At 43.1% G+C, this 16,560-nt stretch overlaps 1 protein-coding gene across 1 annotated transcript in view; it reads right to left on the reverse strand.

The window, feature by feature from the left end:
• The window catches only part of RFLNA (refilin A), a 188,297-nt gene that overhangs the window by 57,808 nt on the left and 113,929 nt on the right, over window positions 1–16,560 (reverse strand). Inside the window, exon 3 of the mRNA XM_044068540.1 lies at window positions 412–524. Coding sequence (XP_043924475.1) covers window positions 412–524 — 113 coding nt within the window. The remainder of the gene's footprint in view (window positions 1–411; window positions 525–16,560) is intronic.

Raw genomic sequence — 16,560 nt, forward strand, 5'->3', positions numbered from 1 at the left:
CACAGGGTTATTATCTCTGTAAGTTGACAATGAAAATACTGGCTATGAAACTAAATAATCTACCCTACTCAGTTTCACCAAGTCTTAGAGGATCATTTACTTCATTTCAGAAAATGCTCAGACTTAGAGAGAAGCAGTGTTAGTCAGGAGCAGGGTATGACACTTATGCTGATTAAGTGCAGCAATATCTTCCATCCAGCGGAACCATTCAAGGTTGTATGACCTATACCAAAGCTATGCAGCACTCCCAAAGTATACTGTGGTGTCAAAGCAGTCCCACAGCATGCTACATAATTTGAATCTGGCAGTTCAAAAATACACTGTGTACTTTTTATAGCATTGTTTGAGCAACAGCAAATTAATAACAGACAGCATGTCTTGTTGAATGCAAGACTTGGTAGTTGTACTTACCGTATTTCTTGTCTTGTCTCAGGGTTCACTTCAATACTCTCACCAAAGACTACGGGATACATTCTAGGTGATCTTACCTCTGACACCTCTGAATTAAGGAGTAGATAGGGCAACTAAAACAAGAAAAAAACAATAAAGTATACATTAAAGCAAAGGCAATGTAAGAATGATTTTATGGATATCAATGTCAACAACTGAATGAAATTTCTAAGTAGGTGACAAGACATAATGGAGTGTCTACCTGACCTTTAAGGCCACAGCACCAGAGGTGCAGCAGAGTGCTTTTTTGGTGTCTATATTAGATCAGCGAACGCTTAAAAAAGTGAGCGCTGATTGATCGACCTTATGTAAGCGAAAGCGTACAATCTCAAACTGTCAGATCAGCAATTTTTTTTTCCTAGGGAAAAAAATCGCTGATCCAAAACACATACACACAACACAAGCACACCAAACAAACAGAAATCCACACACATACACCTAAAATCTGACACCTAACCCTACACTAAACTATGCACACACCACTAGCTATCCACTTACCTTAACCCAAACCCTAACCCTAAGGTCCGTCACTATCGCACACTCACCTCACCCGCTCCCTAACTCTAACTTACCTAAATCTGCCATAACCCTCATGTCTACACAATCGCACACATACCTAACCCAAGCCCTAACCCTAATTCACCTAACCCACCCTAACACTCACATCCACACAATCGCACACTTACCTGAATCCGACCCATAACTTTCCACCACAGCACTGAAAATACAAAAGCAACAGAAACGGACAACCAAATTCTTTCCCTAGGAAAAATTTTGAGTTTCTGTTGCTTTGATATTTTTAACTTTTGCTAAAATAAGGTCGATCAATCAGCGTTCGCTTGTTTAAGCATTTGCTGATCTAATATAGACCCCTTTTTTGCTCTTGATTCTGTACTGAAAGTGTACAGCACACATCACGTGCATTTGAAGAGTAATACATTAATCATTAGGAATGAAAATAATACAACAATGACTTTATCTTTATTTATAACACTTTATTTTTCAAATTTCATTTAATATTCATATCAGTGATCTTGTCAGTAAACATAAGTAATTACTGAATTTTTGAACAAAGACACAAGATGATGACAGTAGAGTAGGAATTGTTTAAGATAAAATAAAAAATCCTCCCCGGATTCACCAATCTTCCGTGCAGGACTAGTCTAGTGCTGCACGGAAGCGGCAGTTTAGGAGGAAGACGGCAGCGAGCTAAGCATATTAATGAAGGCACTCTGCCTGACCTCCTAATCCTACATGGAGTGTGGAGGAGTGCAGGGGGCGTGTCTAAGAGCAGAGCCCTCAGAATAAACATGCCCATGCAAAGTAGAACAGCAGAAAATGTAAATAAATGAGCGAGACTGCTCATAGGTGTCTGCATATCCCCACCAATAGTCCCCCATGTGAGCAACAGGACATAAAAATAAAAAGAAGTAACCCCTGTATTTACTTCTAAAACTCCAAGTACAGCTAACTGTAGGTGCGCGGGTGTGCCCATCGCTTAGCTACGGTTAAAGCAGCTTAAAAGGCTGAAGAGGACAACAAGGAAGATGTAGCAAAAGAAGCAGCACAGCAATAGCGTAGTGGTCAGAGCATCCGCTTAACAAGGAGGCATTCCTGGCTCGAGTCCCACTGCACCACATGCCATTTTCCATGTGAAATCTGTATGCGAACATTTATTTACATTTTATTGCTGTATAACCTACTAAATAACATTTAAATGTGAACTGGAGTACTGCATGAAATGCACATGTGAAGAGTCAGCACCATAATGAATAAGGCAGCAGTAAGCAGGTGTAAGCACAGATTAGCAGTAGTAAGCATATGTAAGCACTAGTAAGCGTTTGCAGGTGTGTTTGGGTGGGGTGATGCACTGTCGACACAGATTAAGCAAAGGAGACGCTAACTGCATGTAAGACACTGTGACTGGAAGTCAGCAGTGCTTACCTCTGCGCAAACCCGCTTACAACTGCTTGAAAGTGCCTTAAGCACACTGCATCCAACGGCCGGTGTCATGTATGACTCTGTGTACAGTAAAGGAGTCAGTCGTAGGTATCGCAAAGCATATGAAGGTTGGCTGGCATGCACACGAACACAGTATCCAGCAATACCAGTCAACATTACCGGATCTGTAGCTAAAGATTTAGAGGTATATGTGTTTGTATAAATACCCATAACTATATAGATATATACCTCCCCCTCTCTGTAGTACAAATGTATACATGCATGGATAGACATATAAATAAATACCCACACATATGCAGACACCCATACATCCAGATGTCGTTAGATATATATATATATACAGTAATATATATATATATATATATATATATATATATATATATATATATATATATATATATAAAACATATGCCCTATGCAGCCCGACTGAAGAAATTCCAGCTGTACTCGGTTGCATACCGCTTACTCAGAGGTGATCTCTGCCTGACATACAAGGTCATGTCCAACCCAAAATTGATGGACATGCTCCACCTAAAAAAAAAACAAATCCCCAAGAGCCACATGCTCGAGGGATCTAAACTTCACCACAATGATAAATCGGACATGCTGGAGGGATAGATTCCTGTCCCAGAGACTCCCCATGCTTTGGAACAGGATTCCAATCTACATTAGACAGAGCCCCTCACTAACACTCTTCAAGAGGAACCTTGACAAGTAGATGGGAAACAGAAAATTTACCCCAAGGATCACTGCAGTGGCTCTGCTGACAGAGGCACAGGGAACTAATGGCTCTGCTGGACAGAGGCACAGGGAACTAATCTAAGGGGGCGGCGAAAACCAACACATTCTGCCTAGGCTTATAGATGCCCTAGGGCAGATAGCCTAGTACTTACCTATGAACCTATATATATATATATATATATATATATATATATATATATATATATATATATACACACACACACACACACACACACACACACACACACACACACACACACAGCTAGACAGGTGAAACAGGTGAAACAACCAAACACACAATAAAAATAAACAAACCACTGCTTCCCAGATTACAGGCAGGATACTACCAGTGGGAGAGACCTGCCAAGCCTAATCTTGAAACAAAGACAAGAACATCCCTTGTGGGACACCCCAAAAATTCTATGATTTTCGGGTTTCCAGCCATTATACAGATGTCCAACAGCAGAGCAAGCATGTTCTCGGTGTACAAGGTTGGGGAAGCCTGATGATCCATGGGGCGAGACAACATACGTGATGGGTCCCGAGAAGTGGGGAGTGGGGAGTGTGTACTGGTGTGGTCAGACCCGACCTGCACCCAGAATAAGGAAGAGTGCTGAAGAGGATGTGCGGTTTGGGAACTATGGGTATGAAATTATGGGCCTAGCTGTGCAAGTGTTGGCTGGAGTGGTTCTATGTGGACCGCCCCAGGGATGTAAGCAATAGTGTACATTGGGCAGAGCTGACGCCTAACGAGCAGCCACACCCAAGAGTCCCACTGCAGCAAAGTCTAGTTTACATGGCAAAGGATGGTATAACCAGATGTGTTGTTGCAAACCCACTAAATGACACCAAAGAACACTTGATCGCAACACCCCACTGTAGGCATGTAAGCCGAACTAATTGGCAACACAAGGTATTATTGCTGTGACTGTCCTCACCCCCACTCAGGGGTGTGATTGTCCAGATCTACCCCCAATTGCAGCTTACATATACAGCTGTCACTGTAGAAGAAATGTCCAGCTGGGGACCTTCCCGTCAGCTGTCCTGCACATCCCTGGACATGTCCACTACTATCAGCCCCTCTGTCTGGCCCAATAACAACACTTACCTATCGACCCCTGTTGCATTCGTAGTAATATCCACAGTCACAAGTAGGTGAAAGCCTCCACACAACTATATTGGCAGAATCTGGAACCCCCAACCCACGTGTATTACCGTAGCTATCCCAGACAGCACATGTAAAAACACATGAAGGGAAAACCCAAGCACACTTGGATCACAACCCTCCAACACCCTAGACCCCTACACCAACTACTGACACTGACACCTCCTGTCCTGCCTCTCATACATATCCCAACACCCTGCAAACCTGCACTACCACTCCCCCACCAATCAGTCAAACAACCTACTATACAGTTAAAATGTCCCCCCCTCCACCTACCCTCCTGCACCTCAACTATTCACATCTACTCTACAACACAGGTATGGCATAACTAAACCTAACCCGAATACCTGAGTGTAGCCTAACCAGAAATGCTAAACTGGAATTCCACTTAACCTTACACTGACCTTTGTGAACAGTCATACCTGACATGTACACCTGATTTAGGCATGTATAATATCGACATGTACATGACGTAGCGAGGGTATGCAGCAGCAAGTGGGAGTACGCCTGTGTGGGCGGCGGTAAGCACTGCCTATACAGATTAAGCAAAGTAGAAGCTAACTGGTTTAAGAAAATGTAACCAGAGGTTAGCAGTGCTTACCTTCGCACAAACCCTCGTACAACTGCTTTAAAGTGCCTTAATCACTCTGTACCCAACGGCCCATGTTCTGCCCAGCAAAAAAATAAACTGCCTCTGCAAGGCTCAAACTCAGGACCCTCTACACTATAGTCACAGTAGTCAACCACTAAGCCATCATAGTAATAAAGATGAATGAGGTATCAGCAAACTAATCCTCACCACAGGAAAATCAAACCAAACATGTGAACTGAATCTATGTACAGTATGAAGTGGTATAACCTGCTACATAACATAAATATGTGAACTGGAGTACTGCAGTAAGCACAGATGTGAGGTGTTATTGTAATAAAGTGTAGAAGTCCCCAGGTCCCTATACAGTGTATGTACACATGAATCACGGATATCAGACACATATATAACCTGTAATGAAGAATAAATAACTGCCAAAAGGCAAATATAGTGCAAATTAACTATTAAGCAATGCTAACCGCAGCACAGCTCAACTTAGTAGGAGTAAGCAATGTGTAGGGGAGCCAATCCAATCTGCCTAGCTGTATACCCCTTTAAGCACTGCCAACCTTAGGTAAGCAGGTGTGCCCATAACTTAGCCTTTTCAAACTCAGCCAATCACAGAAAAGTGCGAGTAATTGGCCGTATTTAAACCACACAGGTGGGAATATGTTCCATAACTGGTTGCAGCTTCCTACTGCAGGCAGAATGGCTGGTGTGGGTGAAGGCACTCATTTTAGAGCGCAGCGCTGGGGCATCCAGGAGTCAAAACCCATGGTATGGCTCCTTGTAAAACACCATGAGGAGATACTACTGCAGGGCCAGTACAAGGGCTCGCAGTATAAAACAGAGACCTGGGACAGTCTCACCCGTGACCTCACCAGTGCCACAGGTATCCCCCGGACTGGTGAGCAGGTCATTCCACTAAGTAGTTAAGAATTGCCTAGCTTGTGTATACTATGGATAGGTATGGCTAAATATCATTGTATCCCTCAGACAGCTGCAGATGAGTGGGCTGTGAACCAGCAAGCCCATGATGCTAGGTTGCAAAGGCTGCATTGCGTGGCAGGTTAGTATTTCTCTCTGCATGTACTGTCATAACAAATAAACATAAGAGCCTTAGAAAGTGTCGTACCAGTAGGAATAAATGTGTAATATTCTGTGAATAAAGGTATAACCCCTGGAGTGCTTCTGTTTACTCTTCTTTCATATGTAGTTGAACTGTTGCATACTATAAATAGTACTGTTGTATTAAGCAGTGTTACCCACACTGTGGTATGCAGATAAAATGTGTATAAAGTTCTGTATAACAATGTTGGAAGTGCCAAGAGGTCAGTCATATTGTACAAGTGAGGGAGACTTAGATAGAAAACAGTACAAAGCTTCACATCAATTCCCTGATGGCACAGTGTACTGTGATCTTAACTACAATTTTGTTGTCACACACATCAGTGGTTTGAATCCCGGGAGTGCTAGTAAGTTGTATGCATAATCATACCCCACAACTGTACAGATTTTATTACAATGTTCAGATAGAAAGCTGTATGCATAATTACACCCAACAACTGTACAGAATTTGCTAGAATGTTCAGATAGAAAGTTGTATGCATATTCATATCCCACAAATGTTCCAGTCTGTCCAGCATGTCCAGATAAATGGCCCATATCACCAGCCTGGTACTCTGTTCTCCTGAAAAAGCAGTGTGATGATCCCAGAAATGTAGGCAGCTGTTAATGACATATAACTGATAGTCAAACGTGTACTTAGTCACAGAATGTATATGAAAACAAACCTGTCACTCTAGCACCTCACCCAAAGTGTATGACAGCAATACTCAACATATGTTGCATTAACACTTGCATCTTGTCATGCCTGTATGCAAGACACAGGTCATGTATATAATAATCTATAAACATACCAGTGTGCAATATAAGGCCATTGGGTAGTGTAATAATACATGTAAGGGACAGATCACTGCAATGACTAAGAATGTTATGAAAACTACAAGTATATATTAGTTGTTAATTGAACTCTCTCTCTCACCCCTACCATATGTGCAAAATAGCCCAATGACACTCCTCAACTGGTATGTGTACACTTCAAACTTTTGTTGGGACATATGTCCTAATGGTTTATAAATATTCACATTTGCTTCTATGCATGTGCCATGTTAAAATACACCCATATTGGTGGCCTGTTGCCATCAATGAAACCTGCATGCTCTTGTAATGGCCACTGTTGTTACATATATGCATGTGTTCTGCTTGCTCTGCAACTGTGTTAAATCTGATGTTTTGGATTATTGGGAATACCTATACATGCTGTTATAACTAATCCTGAATGCTGTTGATTGTTACTAACCCATATCTGTCATAAACCTGCTACAACATAAATTGTATGGGAAGGCCAGTCCCAGCGGACCCACCTGTCCCACCTCAGCTGGCCATGGCACCAGGCACCAGCACATCTGAGGCCCAGCCTATGACCTCCTCCTCCATGGGCCCTGCACCACCTTCAGGTTGAACTGCTGCAGGGGATGGGGCTCACCCCCCACTGGGAGCGGGCGCAGAGGGGAACCTGTCACCCAACAACATGTCCAGGCTGTGGTGCGTAGGGAGCTCGATCTGGAGTTTTGTGACCGGCTACGTCAGCTTGAGGGCCGAGTGGCGCAATTAGAGGGTGAGCCTGCCCCTCCTACAAAGCCCCCAGCACAGTCACCTTTGGGGCCGTGAAGTTGCAGTGGTGACTGCCCATGGGTGGAGACCTCAGTCCCACTTTTCCCATTTGGGGGCTCATGGGTTTGCGACTTCCAAACACCCCTCCCCTTCCAAGGTGTTTACCCCCCACATGTGTCATATACCACCCCTGTATGCATCTTGATTGTCTTGTATGTTAACCTACCCAACCTACCTCCCCAATTATACCTACTACCCCTCCCCAACATCCCACTCTCACCTGAAAAAAAAAAGGGGCAATCTGTTCCCACAAAAAAAATCATGTCCCATTCATAGCTGTCCATTTCACACGTGTCCACTGGCCACATGTAATCTGGTCTAATTGGCATCACATGGAATTTATGTTGTCCTCACCCCTCTCCCAGGGGTTTGAGGCCCCAAATCTACCTCCAAATTCAGTGTATATGTACAGCTGTTGCTGTAGAAGAAATGGGCAGCTATGGACCTTTCCTACACCCTTCCTGCACATGCCTAGCTATTTCCCCTACTGTCTTACCCTCTTTGCACCCCTTTTTCACCACTTTCCTATCAACCCTTTTTTCTTTTCTTTTAAAGAAATTAGCACGGGGGGTAAGTGGGAATAGGCACTTTTAAGCAGCAGTAAGCAGGTTTAAGCTTGTTTGCGCAGGGGTAATCGATGCCTACACAGGTTAAGCAATTTAAAAGCTAACAGAGTATGAAAAACTGTAACCGGAGGTTAGCAGTGCTCAGCTCCATGCAAACCCATACAAACCCATGTAAAACTGCTTTAAAATGCCTTAATCGCTCTGTATCCAATGGCCCATGTTCTGCCCAGCAACAAAATAATTTGCCTCTGCAAGGCTCAAACCCAGGACCCTGCACTCTATACACAAAGTGATTTACCACTAAGCCATGACAGATACAAAGGCATTCAATGTTTTCAGAAACATATCATCCAGTCCTATCATGCAACAGTACAGAGAATGTATACCAACACCTAGATGTCTGTGTGTGTACTGATATTAATAACTAAACAGATACAACATATCTATATATGTATATATATATATATATATATATATATATATATCTATATACATGTATATATATATATATATATATATATATATATATATCTATATATGTGTATATATATATATATATATATATATATATATATATGTGTGTGTGTGTGTGTATATATATATATATATATATATATATATATATATATAGATATACACACACAGACATACATATATACACACACACACACACACACACATATATATATATATATATATATATATATATATATACATATTCCTAACACTATATACATATATATCAATATATATGCACATATACATGCATATGCCTAAATCGACACATATACACAGCACATTACATATGTGTATGCAGATATATATCTATGTATCATACATCTGTAGATAGCAATGGCTGATTAACAAGAACACATATGTCCACATGCACCATAAATGGGGTAGAGAGGCCCCACACACTATATGTCTCGTACAAATAGGCATCCCCTCACAGCCAAACACGTGCACCCTGTAATACACTACCAAGTACAGTCTGCCTCCCATAGGGCATGTAATATTTGGAAGCCATCAACATCCCCAGGATACAGATACACAGACACAGATATGCAGATACAGATATACATATATATATATATATATATATATATATATATATATATATATATATATATATATACACATGTGACTACACATACACACGCAGATATATGTACAGTATGATACATATGTAGAAGGTGCACACAATATGGAACAGCCACTATGCCTACAGTTAATACCTGAACAACTGGACACTGTATGGGCCACCCATACAAATGTCAATCGTTGCCTGCAACATATCCCCATAGAAAGGTCATAGGAAAGACGCCACATACAGGTTTGCAGAAATGGGAAACCTTTAATTGTGTAGTATTACAGTACTATATGCCATGTCATATAGCTGTTCAGACACTGACAACCACATAAACAGAGAACTGCAACTGTGAAACAGTTACATTAATACAACAGTCTGGAAAGGTTCACAACTGTTGCTGTCCAAGCCACGGCCTTCAAATTGTACATTATTGAAGACAGAATGGGCCACAGGATACCAAACAATCAATAGTATGTACTACAGGTGTGTAGGTCAGCAGCCTCTATCTGCAATCTGTACAAACTCAGTAGGTGGTAAAGACATTCTGTGATCACATGGTTTGCAACTGGTACATAAGGCATAACTGACACCATCACGAGCACACTGACAAACAGAACAGTCTGTATGGCAGGAGGCAGTAGGCTTGCAGTACCCCAATTCATGTAAGTAATGTAAATATAGGTAAAGTATACGGTACTGTACATCGAGATACCATGCGGCAGCTCACCCCTGATACCCACACATGTTGTAACAACCTAGGTCATTTATGGTGCTCCTCACCTAGACTCAATAATACAGGCCCATATACCACTGTTACATACACTGGCCTCTGGAGTGCATAAGGGCACATATGTATTGTGTAGGTGACGCCCACACATATATGGCCCCAACCCCACTGTATGTGGGGGGGATACAACAGCAGTGGACTAATTGCAGCAATGGCAGTGTGATATACTCACAGCCCACTACAGAACAACTTCCAATAGCATGACATATGTGCAAAGCTTGGTATGTAGATGGAGGACAGAAACTGGAACACAGGCACATATGTGGAACAGTGTTGCCATACATTAAGCTTAAAAACCTCAGCTTTGGCCGGCTAAGGACTTGCTGTATTCAACTGGACGTATAAGAGAATTTAAGTACCTTTATCTGCTCTTTTTTTTTCAAAAAAATACAGTATTTAAATTGATTTTAACTGTGTGGAAGGAATATTAACTGAACTGGAAGTTTTGACTCTGCTCTTCAGTTAGTCCCACCCACTCTCCCTGTTTTTGTTTTGGTGTTAATCTTAGTGGCCTTGCAACTGCCCGCCCCTCTTGTAAATTTGTGTTTGGATACTCCTTCTGGGCCCATCTCATTTGCTCACTCAACTGAGTGCAGTGAGATCATATTCTGGTTTCAGGCACTCCTACTGTGTACAAAGAGAGCATCTGGGAAACAGAAAAAAAAAATTAAGCTTGTTTCCTGCCTTTCCTGTTAAGTGGTATAGACTATTTGTAGGCTTCTGAGCCCCCAAGCCCTTCTGTGTTGGAGGGAAGCCTTCTAGCTTAGTTTTTTTTTCTTATAACTAGCCAGTTTTCTAGTTTCAGCACTCAAATCTGTTTCTTTGATCTCAGCACTTATTCAGAAAAAAAAAAAAATTCATCTGCTTTTACTGTACTTGTGTTTCTACCTACTTTTTTACTTTTGCATCATCTTAAAAGTACTCAGTTGTATTTATTACTGCTTAGTGTAACTCATTCTAAGCCTTTTGGTTTAAACACCTGGGCTTCGGACCAGTTGTTCTGCACTGAGAGGGTTTGTGGTCTGCACTGTAGTGGCAGAACAGGTAGCTTACATCCTTCTAGGTTGGGAACTGCTGATTGAGGGCTCAGTGTCTGTTATTCTAAAAGTGTATTAATTCTGGTTTAAGCACTTGGGCTTTCAGGCCAGTTATTTTACATTAAGAGGGTTCGTGGTCTGCACTCTTGTGGGAGGAGAGGCTGGACTCTGCCCTTCTGAGCTGGGAATTTCTGGTTAAAGGCTTATAGTGCAGGCATATCTGAACTGCTTCTTACTGAAGTTGGTGCGCCTTGTTTGCTGTGGCTTAGACTGGATTCAGGCCTGCTGGATCTAGCTTTGTTTGTGTAACTTGAGCACTAATCCAGGCATTCTCTGAAGTATTCAATTGTATTTATTACTGCTTGGTAGTAACTTGATTAAAGTGTAGCTATCATTCTAAGTCTTTTGGATTAAGCACTTGGGCTTCAGACCAGTTGTTATACATTAGGAAGGTTTGTGGCATGCACTGTGGTGGCAGGACAGGTAGCTTTCATCCTTCTAAGTTGGGAACTGCTGATTGAGAGCCCAGTGTCTGTTATTCTTAAAGTGTATTAGTTCTGGTTTAAGCACTTGGGCTTCAGGCCAGTTATTTTACATTAAGAAGGTTTGTGGTCTGCACTCTTGTGGGAGAAGAGGCTGGACTCTGCCCTTCTGAGCTGGGAATTTCTGGTTAAAGGTTTAAAGTGCCTGAATATTTGAACTGTATCTTACTGAAATTGGTACACCTTGTTTGTTGTAGCATAGACTAGATCCAGGCCTGCTGAATCTAGCTTTGTTTATATGCTTGTTGTTTGTTTGCTTGTTATTTCCTGAACGCTAATTCCACCTAATACGCTTCTCAGCGCTTCTGTGGATCACTAGTGATATCTGCATTGCTTACTGTACTTATTTCCTTGTTTCACTTGAAAGAAAGTTACTGTTTGTCATTTTTGCATTTAAGTTACCTGTAACACATTGCACTTAAGTTACCTGGCACTTGCTCACTAAAGCAATTATATAAGTCAGCACTAAAAATTAAAAGCACTACACCCTCACTCCCCACTGGCCCTGGTTTTCAATTATTAAGGAATTCCCAATATTATTCTAGCATGTCCAAAGGTGAGTTGTCAATCTTCTCTCTGGTCCAGCTGGTGAATCTGGGAACCTTGAGGCAATGTTACAACTGCCTCATGTACACAGACAACCCTCTCCTCCTCCCAACAAATTCCAACACATGTGAGAGATGCAACCATATAGCCAAACTGGAGGCTAAGCTCTCTCAACTCAGTACTGGCATAACCAATCAGGAGGAGAAGGAAACCACACTCACTACAATTCCAGTCTCACATAGACCTACCACGACAGCAAACCAAACACATAATCACACAAAAACATACTCGGAGGCTCTAAATAAAGATCTGCCGAAGCAGTAGAGACCTCCAAAGCAGACACCCAAGCAACCGCTACCCCAAAACAAAACACGTGCAACACATATCTCACAAAGCCAGTGTGCCGAACAGTCACAGCCCTTAAGACTAAAGAACACACCTGATACACTTGTAATAGGTGACTCTCATCAGGCACACTGACGTCCCGCTCACCAGGCTGAACAAGGAGAGGGTCATGGTGAGCAGCCTGTCGGGCGCTAGGATCCGCCACATAACACAAGCACTCAGGTCACTCCAAGGCAAGTACAAATATGACTCAGTCATTGTCCATGCTGGTGTGAATGACCTGAGACGTACCTCCATGGACTACATGAAAAGAGACATAAAGGAGCTCTCTGAGCATGTAGCCCAGGCCGGTATGACCCTGACCTTGAGTAGCATCTTACCCTCACCAAGAATGATGCCACAATATGAAGACAAGATGATCAATTTCAACAACTGGCTTAAGAACTGGTGTCATTCAAAGGGGATCCAATGCCTGTCAGCTTGGGATGATATGCTCAACAAGCCATGATGCTTCACTAGGGACGGCTTGCACCTGTCATCCCCTGGGCTTTTGGATATTGGCAAAGGCTCTTGCTACCCCCATAGTGCCTTTTTTAGGCAAGGCTCAAAAGACAAACCCACCTCCATAAGTATCACAAGGGATAAGAAACTAAGAGTAATGCTACTCAACGCCAGAAGTCTAAACCTCAAGATGCACGCACTCAAAACTCTCCTTAGCATGGAGAACATCGATATCTGTGCAGTAACAGAAACCTGGTTCAGGGCTCCCGAGAGCACCCCAGCACTACCAGGTTATACCTCATACCATGCTTTTCAGCCCCAAAACTTGGACCGAACCACAAAAGGAGGGGGAGTATCGATATTCATCAAAGATACCCACACCTCCAGGTTGGTGGCAAAGCACAGCATCAGAGACTATCCATGTGCAACTAACAGTGGGTAAAACTGCCTCCCAGTTTATAGCCTGCTACAGACCACCCTCCCAAACCCAGGAACCCCACTCGGCCTTCCTGAGAACACTGGAAAATATGAAGGTCTCTCCAAACACCATTATATTGGGTGACTTCAACTACCCAAACATAGACTGGGAGCATTACTCTAGCTCCAACACCCTAGCCCAAAGGTTCCTAGAATTTATAAACTCAAATGCTATGGAACAACTTGTTACCACTCCCACAAGAGGGGAAAACATACTGGACCTGATCATCACCAACATGGGGACTCTATGCTCCAGACCAGAAGTGTATCCCTCACTGGTAAGATCAGACCATAAACTAATCTCACTGGATATTCACATCCCGATCCCACCCCCTGCCCAGAAAACCACAGTGAAAAACTTCTCTAAAGCAAATTTCACACTCCTCAAAACTGAGGTGGAATCCTTCAAAGCCCCCGGGCCTGTGGAAAATACGGCCCAGACCGCAGAATCCTTTATAAACGCATTCTATGAACACCTTCAGGAATGCATGGATCATGCAATCCCAAATAAAACCAAGACCCAATCCTCCAAGGGCAGACGTCCTGTCTGGTGGACCCCAGCCATAAACAAACTATACAATAGAAGGAGGAAGCTACTAAATGATAGAGCAAAATCCCAAAAAGGGAAGGCATCACTGATCAGTATTAGCAAAAACCTACGGGCACAGATAAAATTGTCTAAGGCCAGCTTCGAGAGAAAAATTGCACAGGACACTACGGATAATCACAAGGCTTTCTTTAGTTATGTTAGGAACCTGGGTGGTAATTCCCAGATATGCTCAGAATTAGTCCAAAATGACAAAAAATACACCAAACCCACAGACATTGCCAACATCCTAGCTGACAGGTTCAGCGCAAACCCCCCCCCCACCAAAAGGGCAAATATCTATCCCAGCAGAGTGCTGCCCCCCTGACATCTCAGATGCTCAGGTAAGAGCCGCCTCCAAAGCAAAAACACAGCATCAGTGGGACCAGACGGTGTCCCGGGCTGCGTCCTACATGAACTCCAAGAAGAGCTAAACCCAAATATAAAACTACTGTTCAATCTCAGCCTTACTACAGGATATGTGCCCAAAGAGTGGCGTACAGCAACAGTGGTCCCTCTCCATAAAGGTGGTGCCTCAACGGATCCTGGAAACTATCGCCCATAAGCCTGACTAGCTTGGTCTGCAAAGCTATGGAAAGGATCATCATGGACCTCATAAATAAAGATATTGGGGACCTACAAACACTGGATCCTACCCAGTTCAGCTTTGTTAAGGGCAGATCCTGCCTCTTAAACCTGGTTGATTTCTTTGAAACAGTCACCAAGGCCATTGACGAGGGGAAGGTGGTCCACACAGCCTACCTGGACCTCGCAAAAGCCTTCAATACAATACCCCACTCGGGCATTATAGATCAGCTCACCAGCTTAAATATAAACCCCTATGTCACTAGATGGATTGCAAATTGGCTCAAGGACAGAACCCACATGGTTAGAATTGCTGGAGCCATGTCAGACTCCAAACCAGTTACAAGTGGTGTCCCACAAGGCTCAGTCCTGGGACCTCTCTTGTTTGGTATATAATTCTCGGAGGTACAGGCCAACACGGGACTGTGGCTGACAAAGTTCGCAGATGACTGCAAACTGGGCGCCATAATCGACTCTCCAGCCGACACAAGCATCCTCCAAAAGGGCCTCATAGAAACAGACAACTGGTGCCAGAGCCATGGCCTCAAGCTAAATGCCAAAAAGTGTATAGTCATCCCCTTTGGCAAAAACAAAGTGCCCACAAATTACCACATAGGTGGTAATCCATTAAGTACAGAAGAAGTAATTAGGGACCTGGGGACCCAAGTTGATAGCAATCTCTCATTTGACAACCACGTGGCCAAAGTGGTTAGAAAAACATTTTATATAGCCCACCTAATCATGAAGGGATTCACATCTAGATCAGGGGAGGTCATCGTGCCTCTTTACTCATCCCTCATCAGGCCCATAATTGAGTACAATGCCCCTTTTGGGATGTACCTTACCAGACACCTGCAGCAACTGGAAAGACCCCAAAAGTACCTCACCAAGAGGATCAAAGGGCTCAAACAGATGCCATATGCTGCCCGGTTAAAGAAACTCCAGCTCTACTCAGTGGCATACCGCCTGTTCAGAGGTGATCTGTGCCTGATGTATAAAGCCATGTCCAACCCGGAATTAATGGACATGCTGCATCTCAAAAAATCCAAATCTCATCGAGCTACGCGCTTGAGAGACTTGAACCTCAGCACTGAAATAAATAGGACATGCTGGAGGGACAGATTCATAACCCAGAGGCTCCCTTCATTCTGGAATAAAATCCCATTCCAGGTTAGGCAGAGTCCCTCATTGACTCTCTTCAATAGGAATCTTGATGAGTGGATGGGAGATCGTAGGTTTACCCCGGGTATCACTTCTGTGTCACTGTTAGACAGAGGCACAGTATACTAACCTCGGAAAAGGGCATAGCAAAATAAATTTAAAATGGGTGGAGAAAGCCAAACACATTCTGGCTAGGCTTAGAAATGCCCTAGGGCAGATAGCCTAGTATGAACCTATGAACCTATGTGCTGGTGTTACAGGACAGTCTGCAACGTACCCTTAATCAGGGAATTGAGACTAGAAACAGAAATGGATGTAGCCATGTACTGATAGCATGCAAAACACACACACACACACACACACACACACACACACACACACACACACACACACTGCCAGTGTAATATCTGACACAGGACCTGTGTGGTGTACGGACAACACATGACAGGCATGCCTCTGTTCAGCAAGAGGATAGGCCCACAGTAGTGAGCTATGCAGACAGACTGCATTCTAAGGTAAACTAGTATGCACACACACACACCCTGTAACACCAGTACTATACAAAGCATATCATATCTCTACTCACAGTCTGTCTGTAGTTCCTGATCCTCCTATAAATATGTGGCTGCCCTGAGTGTGCAGGTTCTCCTGTAAGTGACATTGCTACCTGCTGTCTGCAACACTGATGCCCACA

This window comes from Protopterus annectens, chromosome 4.part0 (genome assembly GCF_019279795.1).
Source record: "Protopterus annectens isolate FY-2018-M chromosome 4.part0, PAN1.0, whole genome shotgun sequence".
Lineage (NCBI taxonomy): Eukaryota > Metazoa > Chordata > Ceratodontiformes > Protopteridae > Protopterus > Protopterus annectens.